This window comes from Anabrus simplex, chromosome 6, assembly GCF_040414725.1.
Source record: "Anabrus simplex isolate iqAnaSimp1 chromosome 6, ASM4041472v1, whole genome shotgun sequence".
In the NCBI taxonomy this organism is placed as follows: Eukaryota; Metazoa; Arthropoda; class Insecta; order Orthoptera; family Tettigoniidae; genus Anabrus; species Anabrus simplex.
Genome location: NC_090270.1, coordinates 73,080,957 through 73,102,586, shown reverse-complemented (window position 1 = coordinate 73,102,586; position 21,630 = coordinate 73,080,957). Strand labels below are relative to the sequence as shown.

The 21,630-nt window shown below is 41.1% G+C and overlaps 1 protein-coding gene across 1 annotated transcript in view; it reads right to left on the bottom strand.

The window, feature by feature from the left end:
• The window catches only part of LOC136876145 (protein yellow), a 175,253-nt gene that overhangs the window by 26,853 nt on the left and 126,770 nt on the right, over window positions 1-21,630 (bottom strand). The window contains exons 3-4 of the mRNA XM_067149853.2: window positions 10,949-11,156; window positions 1,252-1,433 (exon numbers count right to left, since the gene is read on the bottom strand). Coding sequence (XP_067005954.2) covers window positions 1,252-1,433; window positions 10,949-11,156 — 390 coding nt within the window. The remainder of the gene's footprint in view (window positions 1-1,251; window positions 1,434-10,948; window positions 11,157-21,630) is intronic.

Genomic DNA, 21,630 nt, shown 5'->3' with positions numbered 1-21,630 from the left:
CTTTGGATTGTGAATAATATTCTTCATTTACATCTCTTTTAAATGTAAGCACTGTTTCTGTCTTGTACTTTTATACGTCATTTTATCCCATTTAATTTCTATCATTCTATAATTATATATATTTTGCTATTCGCTTTACGTCGCACCGACACAGATAGGTCTTGTGGCAACGATAGGATAGGGGCCTAGGAATGGGAAAGAAGCGGCCGTGGCCTTAATTAAGATACAGCCCCAGCATTTGCCTGGTGTGAAAATGCGAAACCACGGAAAACCATCTTCAGGGCTGCCGACACTGGGGTTCGAACCCACTATCTCCCGATTATTGGATACTGGCCGCACTTAAGCGACTGCAGCTATCGAGCTCGGTCATAATTATATTAAGGAAAACGAATGGTATAATATTTCAGTAAAAGGGTAGGCCCTAAATCTTTATATGAAACAGTTTCCTTCTTTCATCTTAATTTCTTGTGTTCAAATTCGATATCCGTGTATATTATAGTACAAAGTACAGTAATTCTTCTTTTGACAGTGTCTGCATGAGTATTAAAGTAGTTTAATTTAATAGGTCCAATATTGACGAAAATGTGAGCAATTATTTCTTAGATTGGTTGAGCGCGGTGATAATGATGGCATGGTCGAGACCGCTATCATTTCAGCCAGCCTTCGTACAGAAGAATTACAAAGAAACTGGAGAATTTGACCCTCGATGAGTTGATATACACTGTACGTCTGTTGCATTCAAGGACTCGCCTCACTCCCCTCTCTCATTGTTGAGAAGCCAGGGGGACGTGCGGGCAGGTGGGGTGCAATTACCTTTCCTTCCGCGTGTTTCGTTCATGCTAGATATCCCGTACTTCACTCTCTTCACCTCCTCTTCACTCTTCAGATGCGTGCATGTGTTACGTGTCTAATGGATGTGACCAATGAGAGAGAATGTGTAAGCAGGTACTGGACGGTTCTGAGGGCTGTACTGATTTCTTGCCTGAAATTAGTATTTCTGGCCACGAGATACTCAAGTTCTCTACTGTACGGTTCGTCTCTCGTTCATTGCTTATGCATTATTCCTAAACAAGTTTTTATATAGGCATAATTTATTTCCACGAATACGGGTAGTAGTTAAATGAGTATTTAGTTATCACACGTGAAAATGAATTTTGTTTCTTATGCATAAAACGTAACTTTAAATCTTTTCAGTCTGTCAAATACAATATAATATACAACACCATAACATACCTGTAAAAAAGTACATACCTTGATCCTGAAGACGGACGTGAGACCATCACATTCATTAAGTCGATGCCAGCTCCAGTCTGGGTAAGGAGCTAGCAGAGGTTCTGTAGGACTGAGTGAGCGATCTGAGGACACAGTGGCTAATGTTGCTGGTGTGCCAGGCTTTAGCCGGGGCATGGTGATGAATGTTCGTACTTCTTTACCTATAAACATACAAATAATATATCAGAATAGCTTGCTGTGAACAATTAACTAGGTAATGCCATTCATTCCTTTAAATACTCCGTAGAATCTTCGTAATAATAATAATAATAATAATAATAATAATAATAATAATAATAATAATAATAATAATAATAATGGTGTGTAGTCTCCGGAGGAGTCTGATGCAGGTCTTCGAGTTGACACCGTGTAGGCGACCTGCGGGTCTATATAAATGGGGCCCTACCTAAGGTAAATTCTAATGTTGAAGAGGGGACAAATCCCCAGCTGCTAACTAGACGAATTAACTAATGAAAGTTAAAATCCTCGTTCCTGATTGGAATTGAACCTAGGACCCCACGGGCAAAAGGTCAATAGGCTAACCATTCAGCTATGGAGCCGGATGTAACCAGACCTGGAAAGAGATTATTTGTTATCCTAACACATTATTCCTTTTAACATGATTGTTATATAATTAACACATTCAGACATTATAATGTCATACATTTATCAAATATAATTTCGTAACAAATGATCATTCAAATATTTACCGGTCTAGAAAGCCAAGAATAACAGCCGAGAGGATTCGTCGTGCTGACCACACGACACCTCGTAATCTGCAGGCCTTCGGGCTGAGCAGCGGTCGCTTGGTAGGCCAAGGCGCTTCAAGGGCTGTAGTGCCAGGGGGTTTGGTTTGGTTTTGGTTCAAACATTTAAGATTCCATCCAAAACGGCAACCACAGAGCCTCTAGTAGATCTTTGTATTGCTTCAACTTATTTATGTCAGGCTCCTCGCTTTATTTCTCTAACCTACTTATTTTGAGTAGTACTGCCTATTTCCATGCCTTTTTCTTTCTTTACCCCATGCTTTAATTCTTTCAGGGATAAACAAATGTCACATTCCCTTTGGATTAATATTAAGAGAGAATGCTTATATGGTTGCGTTTTCTGTTAAAACTTAACTACCGGGTGAGTTAGTCGTGCGGTTAGGGGCGCGCGGCTGTGAGCTTGCATTCGGGAGATAGTGGGTTCGAATCCTATTGTCGGCAGCTCTGAATATGGTTTTCCGTGGTTTCCTATTTTCACACCAGGAAAAAGCTGGGGCTGTACCTTAATTAAGGCCACGGCCGCTTCCTTCCCACTCCTAGCCCTTTCCCATCCCATCGTCGCCGAAAATTTTCAATATTTTAGTGCGACGTTAAACCATTTGCAAAACATTTTAAAAAGTTCGTCTCTGTGGTGCAGTGGTTAGTGTGATTAGCAGCCACCCTGGGAGGCCCGGGTTCGATTACCGACTCTGCCATGAAATTTGAAACGTGGTACGAGGATTGGAATGGAGTTCACTCAGCCTCGGGAGGACATCTGAGTAGAGGGGGGTTCGATTCTCACCTCAGTCATCCTCGAAGTGGTTTTCCGTGGTTTCGCACTTCTCCTCCAGGCAAATGCCGGGATGGTACCTAAAGCTTCCTTCCCTCTTCCTTGCCTCTCTCTTCCAATGTTCCCATCCCCCATAAGGCCCGTGTTCCGCATAGCAGATGAGGACGCCTGTACGAGGTACTTGTCCTCCTCCCTAGATGTACATCCGACTCAAAAGTCTCACGCTCCAAGAACTGCCCTTGAGGCGGTAGATGTGGGATCCCTCGATGAGCTCGAGGAAAAGACCTACCCTGGAGGGTAAACTGATTAAGAAAGAAAGAATAACTACAATCATCAAGATATATAATAATAATAATAATAATAATAATAATAATAATAATAATAATAATAATAATAATAATGGCGTGTGGCCTCCGTGGAGGCCTGGTGCAGGTCTATCGAATTGACGCCCTATAGGCAACCAGTGCGACTATGAGGACGCGGCCCCATCTAAGTTGAATTCTAATGTTGAAGACACCACAAACACCCCGACCCATTGGAAATTAAAATCCCCGACCCAGCCGGGATGGAACCCGGCTCCTCTTTGACCAAAGGACAGCATGCTAACCATTTAGTCATGGAGAAGGATATTTAAAAATAGATTTCATATGATACCAAATCAAGCTCATTAGCTTAATCGCCAGCCTACGTTCATTTGATAGGTTTGATTCCCACTCGGGCGGGGATTTTAGCCACGTCTGGTTAATTCCACTGGCTCTATGATCCTGTGTTTGTGTATGTGTTGCATTCACACCTCTTCATGTATACTGAACACACCACACTATCAACCACCACAGGAGCATGCAGTAGTGAGTACATCCCTCCACGTAGGGTTGGCGTCAGGAAGGGCATTCGGACGCAAAACTCGGACAAATTCACATCAAGAGCCGAACCCAATAAATTAGGAAAATGCCAGGAAGAAGAATCAGAATTCTGTTACAAACTGGGGCACTATTCTCAATACTTACACAATTACACGAAATAGAAAAGTCTTTGCAACACTATTTTATAATAAAGTGTAGTAGTAGTTGTACCAGGCGGTACACCTCCACGCCGCTAATTCAAATATGCGCCAGTTGAAACTCCTCTACAGGAGAACGCCTGAACTTTAACAAACTGTACTAATTCAAAGGTTTCTTGGAAGATGTCACTACCGTAAATTTTGAAGTGTTCTGAACTGTGTCTATTTCGATTTGTGTTTGTTTGCTCCATATCAAGAAATTTGAACATTCTCTAACAGATGTCTCTACCAAAACTAATATCGCACTCTGGTGTAAAGGAATGTACCTTCCTGAAGAAATTTTGTATTCATAAGTTTTGTCTTAACTAAATTTTGTTCTGTCAGTTGTAGGTTGGCATTATAATCCTTTCTTTCCGCCTGTTTTGAATGTAGCCAATCAGGAATTTCTGTAATTAATTTTCCACCAATAAGGTGTTTCTTCTTCGTCTGGTGTATTAGTTTTTGCTGTTATCAAATAAAATTTTGTGGGCGGGTTGTAATCATTCATGAAACGTCTCGAATTTTTCACGAGGGTATATAAACTGCTGATTTTCTGGTCTCCTGGCCACTTCAGTAACATCTCTCCTAGTGTGATTATGTAGCAGGGGGCGGGAAGCGCCTCTTTCTTCGGGCAGCAGTTCATCCATAAGGTAATGGCCATTTAATAACTTCATTTCTCGCTAGCTCAGCAGTTTAACCCTCGGGGCAGGTTCGAAAACTTTTCTCATGTAACCTATCTTTAAAATGTAATAGACACTTGGTAAAACTTCGTCTCTTTAACTATAAATTGGGATAGAGAGTGCTAAACCCTCTCGAGCTCCCACTCCTATTGTTTTGAGGTGACTTTGTTTTCACATCCGTTTCTTCCTTTCTTAATGTAATAAAGTCTTCTTATACAAGTCACCTCTTTAATATGGGATTAGCCCTTGTGTATGCGGCCTACCTGCCAAGTAGGTTTTAAAAGTGTATTAGGAGTGCAAGTTACGCCTCCAGTCAAGTTGGTATTTTGGGCCATGTAATTAACCTGCTTCTGTACTGAATAGGCCCAGTAGGTTGGGTATTTATTACCCCTGTTCTTGGTATGCCTTGAGGGCAGTTTGAAGTATAGTTTGTTGTGGCCTTTGATGGGCTTGAACCTTGAGAGCGGCTTTGCTCTTTCTTAAATTTGGTTTCTGGGTGCCTCGAGGAGGCTTAATATGGTAATCAGGAGCCAGTGCTCCTTGGCATGATTGGGGTTTTCTGCCCCTTTGTTTGAACTTGGTATATAGGTAAAGTTGGGCTTATAGCTCAAGGTTCGTAAGTGTCGGGCTCGAAGCCCAAATTTTGTAACGAACTAAAATTGTACTTTCTTAATTTGTTGATCTGCTACTTGGTACCTGTTATATTCTGTTAGTTATTTACCTTGAAAAGAAAATATAACCTTTGTTAAAGTTTTAAATTAACTTTAATTTCGTAAGTTGAGACCTATTCCACCCAGCACCTTATTTCACCTCTGCTGTTCCACAGATACCTCGGAACAGTAATAATAATAATAATAATAATAATAATAATAATAATAATAATAATAATAATAATAATAATAATAATAATCAGGGTCAGGATTTTGACTTAAAATGCTCAAAAATAGCCTATAAAATGACCTCAGAATTCTCAAATAATGTCCTAAAATCTAACAATAATGACCTAAAACACCAACAGTGTATTGTTAAAAACTAAATAATATAAATGTTTAGGTATGCGCAGTATTCATTATTTATATTTTTTTCATTACAATTTTGCAGTTATTTGTATTGGAATTTTAGTTTCCCTTAGAAAAAAAATGTGACTAGTTCTATAGGTCGCAATTGTTTTTACACCATGTAGTTCGTAAATAGAAATGATCTGAAAAGGAAAATAACTTTCCTATAAAGATACTCCAGAGTTCACATTAATATTCTAGCAAGTAGATAGAGGAACTGATGAATTTCTTGTACGTTCGGTGGGTTCGATTCCCGGCGGTTCGTGGTTAAAACGGTAGGAGTAGAATTCAACGTGATAGCACACACCTGCGCGGAGCTATGAGTTTGGAAGAGAACGTATGTAATGGAAGGGGTAACGTCAAAGATGGATACATACAGTACTTTAAAATCTAATTAAGAATGACAAAATAATTAAACTAAACCCCATGGGGCAACAGCCCCGAAGGGTCATGGCCTACCAAGCGACTGCTGCTCAGTCCGAGGGCCTGCAGATTACGAGGTACCGTGTGGTCAGCACGACGAATCCTCTCGGCCGTTATTCTTGGCTCCCTAGACCGGGCCCGCTATCTCACCGTCAGACAGCTTCTCGTTTGTAGGCTGAGTGGACCTCGAACCAGCCCTCAGATCCAGGTAAAAATCTCTGACCTGGCCCGGGAATCGAATACGGGGCCTCCGGGTAAGAGTCAGGCATGTTATCCCTACACCGCGGGGCCAGCGACAAAATAATTACCTACCTAAAAAGTGCAAAATAACCTAAAAATAAAATATGTACAAACATGATGAAAAATGATTTAATATACATGCATTTCTCGAGGGCCATGAACCGGTTTTATATATAAGTTAGCACTATATGTGACGCACCAATTAAAATACGACACGTCCTCAAAACCCGGGCCATGATGATGACAACGATGCTTTACCTCCGAAAAGAATTTCGCTTAGGCTTTTTCATTTTAGCACTCTTAAAAAGCAACGGTATTTAGTTCATTTCTCTGGCTCGGGGACTGGGTTTTTGTGTTTCTTTTTATACACTCCTCTTCAAAACACATGGTATAATATTTATTTTACTAAAATTGTTGTATTATCGTGCCATTATCTTCTATTCTTAAATCAGCCGTTAAGTAAGGCATATTGTTTATGATAGGATGCTCCCAAAGACTTGTGACACAAAAGTAAGAATGAAATAAGCTAAAGAAAGAGAAGATACATGTTGTCCTAGACAATGTAGCATTATTAATGTCTAGGACAAAATAAATCATATTTAGTGTAGCAATAGTCAAATAATTATAAGAGGAAAATGTAATGCATGTATCAATCTAATGAATTACAATAGACAACATATGTAGGAAATGAAATGAAGCAGAGGAATCAGCTGAACACATACTTTACGAATGTGAGGTCCTGGGTAGAATCAGACTCTCCGCTCTAGGACTATCAGGTGAAGAGAGGAAAAAATCCAAGTAGACCCAATATGAACAACCTGCAGCTTTGTAAAGGAAGCAGGTATATCTAGGTGGGCATGAAGGAAAAACATGGTAGCAAAATATCTTAGAGGTCGACGCTAATTAGGAAGTAATATTTGGAGGTCCCATGAAGAAAAAAAGAAGACGAAAAATGAATTTTAATAAGAGTTCTTTCTCCCTAGTTTCGGGCAATGCGGAACTAGGGGATGGAGGTATTCTATTCTATTCTATTCTATTCTATTCTATTCTATTCTATTCTATTCTACTTTATTTACTAGTAACCATCCCAGTAACAACCATCCACGTAAAGTCAGTGTCACGAAGGGTATCTGCCCAGTCCAGTACATATAGGTGACACAAATCACATCCCCGACAAAGTAGAAGTAGCGTTAACCGATGAAGGTGGGGATTCGATCGCGCGACTTTGGTTATGGAGGACGAACGTCTAACCTAAAACACCTTGCAGTCGGTCAATCACCAAGCCATGTTATTTGGAAATCGTGTATTGTACTACAGTACTGAGCTAATGTCCTTTCTTTTTTATTTCTTTCCTTTAAATAGGAATAATACTGGAAGGATTCAGCCTTCACAGATTGATTTTGATGAGGGTAGTGATATATGGAACCAGCAATTTTCGTAATGACAAGTTGTATTATAGAGACGGCAATTTTTACAACAACTTGTTCTGTGTACTGTTATCGTGGGAACGCAGGGCTAAATCTACGGATGGACCTTCTATCCAAATACTGTCATTATTTTTTTGTACTTAAACGTGTCCGGTTGGGACATATGATTGTGGATTTGCACTGTCAGTGGCTTCTCACCAAAGCTCCCGCGGCTGGAATCTCAACTAGTGAATGTGAGATTTTTGAAACGAAAAGTTACAACCCTGTTGTTCGAATTCCACGTAAAATTTCGTAGAATTCATGACCATATCAGCAATCACGGCTCGTTTGTTCTTGGTCCGCAGTTTAACATCCAACTTACTCAAATAGGTTTCCGGCGACGATAGGATAGGGAAAGGCTACGACTCAGAGGTTACAGCCTTAGCATTTGCTTGGTGTGAGAACTGGAAACGACAGAAAACCATCTTCAAGACCACCGACGATGGGTGATGGTGGTAATGATCATTGTTTTAATAGGAAGTACAACTGGGCTACCATACTCTATTAAAATTAGTCAGAAGAAAAATGGAAGAAGTCCGACACTTCGAAGAAAGAAAGAAAGAAAGAAAGAAAGAAAGAAAGAAAGAAAGAAAGAAAGAGATAGGCTACGAAGGGCATGAAAGTGAAGGACTCCTCGATGTGAACCAATTAATTAATGTTACTGGCTTTACGTCCCACTAACTACATTTTTACGGTTTTTGGAAACGACGAGGTGCCAGAATTTGGTCCCGCAGGAGTTCTTTTACATGCCAGTAAATCTACTGACACGAGGCTGACGTATTTGTGCACCTTCAGATACCACCGGACTGAGCCAGGATCGAACCTGCCAAGTTGGGGTTGAAGGCCAGCGCCTCAACCGTCTGAGCCCTTCAGCCCGGCGAAATGTGAACCAGAAAGATCAAAGTGAGGAGCCTGACACAAGTAAGTGGAAGCAATTCCAGACTTAGCTAGGGCACAGTGGTTGCCAACCCTCGATGGAGATCGAACACATCACCTCCCAAATGCAAGGTTACAGCTGCGAGAATTCTGGTATTTGTAAGTGATAAAAGAAGAGAACTTGAATGCACGTATCTATGTACTTTTAGTTTCCACGGCTCTGATAATTCCCGCACTAGTTCCTCTCTCTTTCCGTTGACCGACGTATGGCAGGGATCAGCATGATGACTTGAGACATTGGTCAATACGTAGAGCCCGGATTTTGATGCAGTAATAGGATAGAATGCAAACTTACTGAAGCGAGTAACAAGTATAGTCTAACTTCACAACGATTATGCTATGGGGTTTGCATAAACATTTGTGGAACGGTCAATCAGAACCCCTACCATTTATGTTACTCTTGCTACATTATGGAAGAGCGGGTGGCCGACACTTCCTACTAACCAAATTAGTTTGCAATCTAACCTGTTACTGCATAAAAATCCGGGCTTTAGTCAAAGGTATAGTTTCTGAGGGTACCACGAGGGTGATGCGATTTGCGTAGTCGCCTCGCGAGTCGCAGGTTAGGAGGCGTCCCCTGGTGCACTCTTATGTTTGATTTTGGAAACGCAATTTTAATTGGTCCTCCTAACGAATATTTTTAATGATCCGTGTACAATCGTGAGCATAAACTTCAATTGACATTGGTTAAGCTAATTATTAAACAGCATGAGTAACATGATGCCGGCCCCAGAGTCTAGGGGTAGCGTTGTCTGCCTCTAACCCCGAGGCCCCGGGTTCGGTTCCCCGCGGAGTCAGGAATTTAATCTGAATCTCAGGGCTGGTTCGAGGTGCACTTAGCCTACGTGATTACAATCGAGGAATTATCTGGCTGTGTGATGGAAACCCTGATGTAGAGTGCCGAGAAGATTCGTTGTGCTGACCATGCGTTAATTCATAATCTGCAGGCCTTCGGGCTGAGTAGTGGTCACTAGTTAGGCTAAGACCCATCTGGACTGTAGCGCCGTGAGTTTTTGAGCAGTGTGACACATTTACATGCTTATCAATAATGAAGACAATTTGTTACGCATTATGTATCTTCTTTTTCTTTCGCTGTTCCCACACCTGTGGGGTCGCGGGTGCGAATTGTGTGGCTCGTGTGGACTTAGCCCTGTTTTACGGCCGGATGCCCTTCCTGACGTCAACCCTATATGGGGGATGTAATCACTAATGCGTATTTTTGTGGTGGTTGGTAGTGTAGTGTGTTGTCTGAATATGAAGAGGAAATTGTTGGGAAAACACAAACACCCAGTCCCCGGGCCAGAAGAATTAATCAGAGGCGATTAAAATCCCCGATCCGGCCTGGAATCGAACCCGGGATCCTCTGAACCGAAGGCCTCACCGCTTACCATTCAGCCAATGAATCGGAGTTTGTTACGCATTGTGTATATGGTTTAAATATTATTTTTTCATGTAAAACAAAAAATATGACATTTTATAAACCAAACACTTGCACAATGACTACGTTTCATTTCGTAAAACCGTAAAGCTAATTCAACCATTAGGCTTCTGCTCACACAATTCAGTTATCGGTAACACTGATATTTTTTTTATTTGTCTTTAATTGGGACTCATGGTCTTCTCGTCCACTTAACCACTTACACACACATATGCAGTTTTTATCTGTATTGTGTATAAATGTTACAGCTTATAGAATTTTGTGTGCAGAGACCTATTATAAAAACAATGTCCTTGTTACAACAATGTAATATAAATATATGTGTCAGTTGAACTGAAAAATAACCACAGTTGTTTTATGTTGAATTATTTTCATGTATCGATGGGGCCACGCGAGTAATGTACAAACTTTATATTTCAGGTTATAAAATTTATGATCATCGGCATATATTTCTAAAAGGAACCTCGCCTCGGGTAGTCAGGCCAAAGCGACGGCTCTATGGAGTCCGTCCAAAAACTCGGGTATATCTACCGGTGTTTATTTGCAAATGATTGGGGCTAAATTTGGGAAAGAAACATTGTGGCCAACATGTTAAGTACCATCCAAGCATTCTTGTGGAGCGTAAGTAGAGAATCACGGAAAATCACTTCTAAGATGAGCAAGTGTGGGATTTAACAAATGCTACTGTACTAACAAGACCACAGGGGTCATCAAATGGGAGGAGTTGAAAAAGTAAGATGGAATAGAGACGCCTAACGCAAATAAGTGGAACTGATAACTGTCGTCAGGCAGGGCCACGATACTGACATACACATACGGGAAAACTTAAGCACTTTGTGTAACAGTACTCGAAGACTTACCCACTTGCCAGGTGTCCACATCAAGCGGCACAGAGTTTCCAGGCACGAAGACTCCTGACCTCAGCATGCTGTCTCTAGCTGCCCTGCTCGGAAACTTGAAGTCAATAGACTTCCAGCCATACAGCACATCGAGGTTCCTCAGGGCCACGCACTGGCTCACTGCTAGCACCACAAGTAACCCATTCACGTGCATGGTGTTAATCCCCATCTGAAACAGATGAATGAAAGTGACATTCAGGAAGACAGACTTTTTCAGCTTTTATATCATTCCTAAAGATGACAGACCTCCATGCACTTAAAGGACAGTTTGTGTCCATGCCGAAGATGTGTCAGCATGCATGATGCCCAGTTGGAACCACCAGGCTGGTTGATTCCATCCCTCTATTGTAAAGTCAGTGTCTTCGCAAGCGGTTTACTCGTCAGTAATGTAACCGCATTCATCATTTAACGACAGAAATCCTTTAAGACCAATACGTATCGTTGTATTAAGCATCACTTATGTCCTATGTAACTTTATTAAATTATGGTATTAGACCATTCACATGTTAGCCAGAAGTTCGGTGCTTAAACAAAGAGCCTCTCTCTCTCTCTCTCTCTCTCTCTCTCTCTCTCTCTCTCTCTCTCTCTCTCTCTCTCTCTACAGTCGCTCCACTCATGACTTAGTATCGTGACCCAAGGACTTCGTTGTTTCTTTTATAAGCTGGTGACATTCTGTACGAACTTGCGTTTTCCGGAGAGTAACTTTCCATGGTAAGTCCATGATCTCTCTTACTTGATCAACCCATCTTGTTGCGACCCGTCCTCGTGACCTTGTGCCAGAAATTTTTCCTTGTACAATCAATTTTTCCAGGTTGTCATCCTCTCTTCTCATAATGTGACCAAAGAATTGCAGGATTCTCTGGTACACAACTTGTCATAGACTTTCTTGTATTACAATTTCCCGGATGACAGAATCATTTATTCGCCTGCAACATCCTTCTCCAACACCACATTTCAAAGTCCTTGATTTTGTTCATGTATTTAGCTTTTATGGTCCAAGTTTCGCATCCATACAGGAAGATCGAGAACACAAGTGAATGGACTAATCTTTTCTTCGCATTAAACAAAGAACCATTAGAAGTAAAATATCTTAGGCTTCATAGCCGTGACATTTAGTCTCCAAACGTAACAGACATCTTCAGTTGCAGCAGCAGATGCGAAGTCTAAAATAAATATGGTTTCCAGTAGAACATAGTTCTACAGCGTGGGAGATTTTATTTTTTTCATCCGCTGAGGAAGCATATATTATTTTTTATATTCGTGTAAACTGAGGTCAAACATATGGCTATACATTTTCGAATACATTATCTCAAAGTATGGCATAAATACAACATGCTACACGTGTTTCCAGCGTGATTAGTACGGCTCGGAAGTTGAGGGAAAATCCTTTTCTCGAATGTCCGAAGAGGAGGCCTAACATAACATATGTTTATTCTACGTCATTGTAGGCCAGATAATGGTGGATTTCTCCTTTACCCCCTGTGGATGGGGGACGCAGACGAAGAATACGCCCACAGTATACCCCGCGTGTCGTAAGAGGCGACTAAAAGGGGCGATCAAGGGATGACTTTATTGGAACCATGAAACTACTTGTGATTAGTACCATCACGCGGGGAACACCATGGGTCGCCTTTACTTTCGAGTAGTACCACTATGTTAGGTACACAGCAGGTTTGTTATTGGTAGCAGCAAAGAGTAGTTCACTGTGGGTTTCCAGTACCCGCGATTAGTACCATTGTGAGAAACACCACGTTGCCTGTGATTAGTACCACTATATGAGCGACACCGTGGGTCTGCGTTGCCTGAGATTAGTACCCACTTTATAAGGAACACCACGGGTCTGGGCGTTGCCTGTGATTAGTACCCACTTTATAAGGAACACCACGGGAATACCAGCGCCCGTGGTTAGTACACCTAGGTGAGGAACGGCATGCGTTTGCGTTGCCTATGAGTGGCGACGTTATGTGAGAAACACGATAGGTCTGAGTTACCTGTGTGAAGTACAATACTTGTGAGTAGTACCATAACGTGTGGAACTCCGTGAGTCTACGCTGCTATTGGTTAGTACCGCCACATGACAAATTATAAAAAAATACAATAATAATAATAATAATAATAATAATAATAATAATAATAATAATAATAATAATAATAATAATAATAATAATAATAATAATACGTAGTATGTGTGTTACATCTTGTAATAGGGGCGAACACTTTTACAAACACAGACATCCATGAAGGAAACTCAAATTGGAAAAAGTTCGTTATAGGCGGTGGCAGTGGGCTCTCAGGAGCACATGAGAACGTGAACACCCAATTCTAATGTATATTCACGCATTCATGGATAAGCCTCTTATTAAAGTTCAAAGATATTTCTTCGTGGGGACTGAGTATTATTTATAACTCTCTGACAGTATTATTCATGTGTTGTATTTGATTATTTGCGTATCAGTGTAAAACAGCTGACCGTGTAGCATTGGTGTAAGCTCGACTACCGGTCACTTGAACTCGGTGAGTGATCTCACTAGGTATTCTCTTCGCACGGTTTTACAGTGTAATGAAAAAAGTTAGATAGGCTAATCATAGGTTCTTCTATGTATTAGTGTTATGGATCTTGGTATTATAACTTACTTGACATTCGACGTTGATTCAATTCAATTCCAGCCTACTATATGAATGAGTCTTGGTCATGACTCTCAGAAATATTTTTATATGGGAAGAACTGCACCGCATTCTCTCAGTTCGTATATCGCATCATTGCACAAGAATTCAATCATCGAATCACGAGATCACCGGTTGCACGTGGACAGATATTTTTTTACATCTAATTCTGTATACGTATTTAATAAGAGTTGTCAATGCGGAGAACGGCCTTGTAATGTCAAAACTTGACGCGAAGAGGTGGCTGCAGGAGAAAACTGAATCAGAAGGCTGGATAATAGGCATAGCACAGCAGTTCATAGAATGGAGAGCAGTGAGAATTGAATGCTGTTGCTGCTGCCTACAGATATTATAGAAACGGCGACTCAAATGTGCCGCGTATCAGATAAGTATATCAGTTCAGTAAGGTGAACGGAATTAAAAGAATCGATTCAGCAAAATGAATCGGATATCCCATTACTATTTGCAGTGGCAATACAAACCCATTCGGCATCACGGATTCGCCGGCCAGACACTGTACAGAGGCGAACAAACAACTGTATATGAACTAGACAAGTAGCTAAGAAGAAATAAGTATTGCCCAATAATATTGAGCCGTGTAGAGACTGAGTGTTTTCGCACAATATCTTGACAGAATAATATTGATCGCGTAAACGTCCCTTTAACCATATTCTTCTCCATGGCTCCCCGTGAGGGTGAGGTTGGTAGAATGCATCCCCTGTGTTGTAAAAGGCGACTAAAAGGGGATCTCACAGGCTCTCAACTTGGGAGAGTGGGTTGGCAACTTCAGAATCTATTTCTGAGATTACGACTGTTTCCACTTCTATACTGCTGTCTTTTCTATCAGACTTCACTTGGTCAACTCCTGTTCTCTTCGATATTAGGTTTGCAAGGCCTAGTGAGTCTTCCATTTTCACGCTCTTCGAGCCTCTTCTCTTTCTTTTGAAATTACCTCCATACTTCGAAGGGTTGGACCACTTCATTTTACACTTCAGAGGATGGCTACTCAGTTGTACCTCTTCCTAAAACAATAATGACCACTACCACTCCTTCAAGGTCCTCCAAGATCTGTAATGGAGGAATGTACTTTCATTTTGCTTTTATAGGTAGAGATCAGCGCAGAGAAAAATGATACCATGGTTATATCAAAAGGGGAAAAACATTGCGAAAATTGGTTGTCAAAGCCTTGAAATTGTTTACAGTTTCAAATACCTGGGGAGTGAATGCAGAAAACAAGGCTGTACGTAGCCTCCGTGGCTCAGACGGCAGCGCGTCGGCCTCTCACCGCTGGATACCGTGGTTCAAATCCCGGTCACTCCATGTGAGATTTGTGCTGGACAAAGCGGAGGCGGGACAGGTTTTTCTCCAGGTACTCCAGTTTTCCCTGTCATCTTTCATTCCAGCAACACTTTCCATTCTTATTTCATACCATCTATCAGCCATTACTAAAATCACTTTGGGAGTGGCGACCCCATCGTACTAATAGCCTATATATGATTCATTCATTACATCCCTGACCCGGTCAATGACTGGAAAACAGGTTGCAGGTTTTCATGTTTTCACAAGGCTGGGCATGGATATTAGCAAGAGGGTGCAACAGGGCAATGCATTCTACCAGAGTGTAAGAAAACTTGTCACCGAGTGAGCTGGCCGTGCGGTTAGGGGCGCGCAGCTGTGAACTTGCATTCGGGAGTAGTGGGTTCGAACCCCACTGTCGACATCCCTGAAGATGGTTTTCCATGGTTTCCCATTTTCACACTAGACAAATGCTGGGGCTGTACCTTAATTAAGACCATGACCGCTGCCTTCCTACTCCAAGCACTTTCGTATCCCATCGTCGCCACCGGTGCAACGCAAAATCAATTGTAAAAAAAATAAGAAACCTTGTCTGGAATAATGAAGTGCCAAGAAAATCTTACGAGATAGTGTACACAATGTATTATGTAGCCATATTGACGGGGCTGAGACTTGGACAATTGGACAAGTAGGGAGGAGAGTAGAATTCAAGGTAGCGAAAGTAGCATGATAGGAATGACACTGAGAAACGAAGATGTGATAAAGAAGGTCGGAAGTAATATCTAAATGAGATCATTTATAGGAGTAAAGTAAGATGGTTTGGACATGTAAAGGAAGGTGGAGGAAAAAAAAAACAGATGATGAAGGTGAAGTTCGAAGGAAAGAGAGAGCGAGATGGAGACTATAACAAGGTAGATCGATTCAATAAAGAACAGTGCAAGAAGAAGAAACATAGATTTGAACGAAATGGTGAAAGAGGAATGGTTGATGGATAGAGTAAGGTGGAGAAGTGCCATAAATGTCCTTGATCCGGTAGGGGCTGGATAAGAGGAAAGGAGGATGATGAGGTAGAGATTACCTTGAATTCAGAACTCATCCCATATGCCTTTTACGATTGGTGGAAGGGTTTCATAATAGCTGTCCACGGAGCACATCCTGGATTTTTTAATTTTTTTATTTATTGCTGCAGGAACATCTGTCACTAGCTGCTCATATATTTCCAAGCGCATCTTATTTTGTCAAGTAAATGGGCTTTGTGCCAGGCACAATGGTGTTAACTCGTCATAACTGCAAGTGAATAAGCACGATCCATACAATGAAAATATGCATAAACAGGTCTCGCAGGGGAATTGTTAGGGACTATTACTTAATTCTACGAAAGCCATTACAGCTACTGCTGCTACTATTATGCCTGAAACACACAAATTAATATATTAAAAATAATTTGTTTGCATTAATGAAAGTATCCAACTCGCTGCGGATGATGAATTTTATTATTATTATTATTATTATTATTATTATTATTATTATTATTATTATTATTATTATTATTATTATTATTATTATTTCTGTTCGACTCGTTGGCTGAATGGTCAGCGTACTGGCCTTCGGTTCAGAGGGTCCCTGGTTCGATTCCCGGCCGGGTCGGGGATTTTAACCTTCATTGGTTAATTCCAGTGGCCCGGGGGCTGGGTGTTTGTGATGTCCCCAACATCCCTGCAACTCACACACCACATATAACACTATCCTCCACCACAATAACACGCAGTTACCTACACATGGCAGATGCCGCCCACCCTCATCGGAGGGTCTGCCTTACAAGGGCTCCACTCGGCTAGAAATAGCCACACGAAATTAATTATTATTATTTCTGATCACAGATATTCTAATATAGGAAAATAACAAAGAAATTTGATCAATTAGATTAATAAATGTTCAAGGAGAGGGGTTAAACCCGTTAACACTTTCTATTGCGTATATCACTGAAAGTTACTAAAAATTATGGCCGTATATTTTATTTTGTTAGATTTAAGAATAATTGAATTTTAGCTGAATGGTCAGCGAACTGGCATGTGGTTGTAAGGGTGCCCGTTTCGGATCCGGGCTGGGCCAGGGATTTTAAATGAGTTAGATTAATTTCTCTAGCTCTGGGGCTGGGTGTTTGTGCTCGTCTTAATACACATCTTCACTCACATACAACACATTGCACCACGGAAACTAACAATAGCAAATACATCCCTCCACCCAGTGTTGGCGTCAGGAAGGGCATATTGCTGTAAAACTAGGTTTAATCGAAATTAGTGCCGATCCCAAAATAATTTAAAAATAAGCCAGAAGAAAAAGATTATTCAAGAATAATTGAATATTTGAAACAAGATATATCTAAGTACCAAAATCACGGACCGAACTCGATAGCTGTAGTTGCCAGTATCCAGTATTCGGGAGATAATGGGTTCGAAACCCACTCTCGGAGGTCCTGAAAATAGTTTTCCGTGGCTGTTGGGGCTGCATATTAAGGCCTTCCGAGTCTAGCCCTTTCCTATCCCATTGTACCATAAGACCTGCCTGTGTCGGTGCGACATGAAACAAACAAACAAACAAGCATACATACAGACATTACCATTTTAGACCGTTATGCCCTTCAGCGTTCAGCCTGCAAGCCTCTATGAATTTACTAAATTTCGCCACAATCTCCTATTTGCAACTAGTGCTGTGGCCTCATTTTGTTCTATACCTCTTATCTTGAAATCGTTAGAAACTGAGTCTAACCATCGTCGTCTTGGTCTCCCTCTACTTCTCTTACCCTCCATAACAGAGTCCATTATTCTTCTAGGTAACCTATCCTCCTCCATTCGCCTCACATAACCCCACCACCGAAGCCGGTTTATGTGCACAACTTAGCCTTTATCTCCTCATTCCGAGTACCCTCCTGCCATCGTTCCCACCTGTTTGTACCAGCAATCATTCTTGCTACTTTCATGTCTGTTACTTCTAACTTATGAATATGTTATACTGAGTCCACCCAGCTTTCGCTCCCGTAAAGCAAAGTTGGTCTGAAAACAGACCGATGTAAAGATAGTTTCGTCTGGGAGCTGACTTCCTTCTTACAGAATACTGTTGATCGCAACTGCGAGCTCACTGCATTAGGTTTACTGTACCTTGATTCAATCTCACTTACTATATTACCATCCTGGAAGAATACACATCCTAAATACTTAAAATCATCTACGTGTTCCAGCTTTATATCGCCAATCTGACATTCAATTCTGTTGAATTTCTTACCTAGTGACATCAATTTAGTCTTCGAAAGGCTAATTTCCATACCATACTAATTGCACCTATTTTCAAGTTGTATGATATTATACTGCAGGCTTTCGGCACAATCTGCCATTAAGACCAAGTTGTCAGCATAGGCCAGGCTGCTTACTACATTTCCACCTAACTGAATCCCTCCCTGCCACTTCATACCTTTCAGCAGATGATCCATGTAAACTACGAACAACAAAGGTGAAAGATTACAGCCTTGTCTAACCCCTGTAAGTACCCTGAACCAAGAACTCATTCTACCATGAACTCTCACTGCAGACCAATTGTCAACATAAATGCCTTTGATTGATTTTAATAATCTACCCTTAATCCCATAGTCCCCCAGTATGGTGAACATCTTTTCCCTCGGCACCCTGTCATATGCTTTCTCTAGATCTACGAAACATAAACACAACTGTCTATTCCTATCGTAGCATTTTTCAATTACCTGGCGCGTACTGAAAATCTGACCCTGACAGCCTCCCTGTGGTCTGAAACCACACTGGTTTTCATCCAACTTCCTCTCAACGACTGATCGCACCTTCCCTTCCAATATGCCAGTCAATACTTTGCCTGGTACACTAATCAATGAGATACCTCGATAGTTGTTGCAATACTTCTTGTTCCCTTGCTTATAGATAGGTGCAATTACTGCTTTTGTCCAATCTAAAGGTACATTACCAACACTCCATGCTAATCTTATTATTCTATGAAGCCATTTCATCCTTGCCTTCCCACTATACTTCACCATTTCAGGCCTAATTTCATCTATTCCTGTTGCTTTATGACAATGGAGTTGATTTACCATCCTTTCCACTTCCTCAGGTGTATTTTCACCAACATCATTTTCCTCCTCCCCACGAGCTCCGTTGTTCGCGACACCACCATGAAAATTTCCTTTTACATTGAGAAGATTTTCAAAATATTTCCTACACCTATCCTGTGATTCCCTAGGATCTGTTATGAGTTCATCTGAATTACTCAAAACACTGTTCATTTCCTTTTTCCCTCCCTTCCTAAGATTCTTTATTACTGTCCAGAAAGGTTTCCCTGCTGCTTGACCCAACATTTCCAGGTTATTACCAAAATCTTCCCACGACTTCTTTTTGGATTCAACAAGTATTTGTTTTGCTCTGTTTCTTTCATCTATGTACAATTCCCTATCTGCATCATCCTTGTTTGGATCCATTTCTGACAAGCCTTCTTTTTACGTTTACATGCTGCTCTCACTTCATCATTCCACCAAGATGTTAGCTTTTTCCCATCTTTACACACAGTTGTTCCTAGGCATCCCCTTGCTGTTGCTACTACAGCATCCCTGTATGCCACCCATTCTATTTCTATATCCTGAACCTGCTTACTGTCTACTGTTCGGAACTTTCTACTAATTATATCCATGTACTTCTGCCTAATTTCCTCGTCCTAGAGATTTTCTATCCTTATTCGTTTAAAGACAGATTTCACTTTCTCTATCCTAGGCCTATAGATACTTATTTCACTACAGATCAGATAGTGGTCTGTTTCGTGGAAAAATCCCCGAAAAACCCGTACATTCCTCCAAGCTGCTTTACGTCGCACCGACACAGATAGGTCTTACGGCGACGATGGGATAGGAAAGGGCAAGGAGTGGGAAGGAAGCGTCCGTGGCCTTAAGACGGAAAACCATCTTCACGGCTGCCGACAGTGGGGTGCGAACCCACTGTCTCCTGAATACTGGATACTGGCCGCACTAAAGCGACTGCAGCTATCGAGCTCGGTCCGTACATTCTTAACAGATTTCCTGAATTCGAAGTCGGTTAAGATATAGTCTATTATGGATCTGGTACCCCTAGCCTCCCACGTGTAGCGGTGAATAGCCTTATGCTTGAAGAATGTAACAAATATACAGAAAAATACTAAACGTGACAAATAAATTGACACAAATTCTAACATGAAAAATATATTTATATCCGAGAGTAAAAGGTACCATTTAGAATTTTCACCCCCGAAATGATGTGTTAGTGATCGGAATTAGTGAGTGAACCTATTCTCTTCTCGATATTAACAATCGAGCCACAACTCATTCCATTCGTTCGTCCAAATCTTCATATTTCTTCCTTCTTTTCGTTGGCGAATGACCACTTTCCAGCCGAGTCTTGACCGATCTCCGAGATCTCTTTCTATGGTCGGTTCAATAAGTGTTACAAGGACGGGTATTATGTACCAACTACTGCAATTTGTTTAATCGGTTGTGCCATGACTCACAAATATTCGTAGTTCGCGGAAGATTCAGCAAAACACGCCTTTCGGAAATTCCAATACGACTGTGGGAATGGGAACAGTGTTGTACATAGGCCTCGTCCCTGATGTCTTCCCAGAACAGAAGTACTGTAGTTTCTGCAGATCGCCACCTTTGACGATGGCTAATACATGAAGAACCTGGTCTGTTGGGATGAAAGCCAGTGCATAATGAGAAAAACTGTCCGCGAATTTCATTGTTATTCCCATCGATACACAATTCAGCACGACATTCATCCTTTCAGCCTTTGCGAAGTGAAAAAACTCGGCCTGCAATTTGTGCTAAGTGGAATGTATCTTTCACTGCGTGTATAACTGCTATCTCGAAATCAGTAGATATGGAATTGGGCTCAAGTAATTTTCCACATTTGTCTCTTGAAATTTTTTAATTGTTAACGCCAGAACAACTGGAAACCACGCGTTGTGAATTTTACAGTGGAAGCTGTACAACTGGTTTGTAATTTGGGTGCCACCTTAAAGGTTCCATCACATATCCAATACTCTCTTTTTTCACGAATTTAGATTTGCCATTCAGTTGAAAAATTGCTATTCCCTTATTTGCGTCTAAGTGAAGCAACCGACGTTCCCCGTCTGTAGTTACCTTATATGCTTCTGGCAAATTTTCTATATTCTGTATAGATAATGTTAGTTCCGGCGGAAAGTCCACATTTCTTGTCCGACGGACACCCCTTTTCGGAGAATCCTTTATCTTCCTTCCTATTTCTTGAACTAACTTCTGCCTGCACACAAGACGTAACTATTTACACTAGTGGTAGCTCTTTCTTTAATTTGTTTTTTAAGCTGTGCAGCTTGGCAGGAACTCCAGTCTAGTGAATATCTGTGATCTTTTCCTTTAAGAATTTCAGTGCCCTCATTTTCAATAGATGAGAACGCTAAACCGCTACTTTTTTTTCTGTCGTTTAAAACCCACCTAACAAGTCTCTTCATAAAGTTCAAGGACTTCACCGAGTGAAGATTACCAAGACCGCAATGTTCTCCTCAACCTTGGTCTTCACATAAAACAAACACGCACGTGGTTAGTCTTCTGTTTCACTGGCTTGCGGTCAAGTATCAACGCTGTGAGTGCCGTGAGATATCAT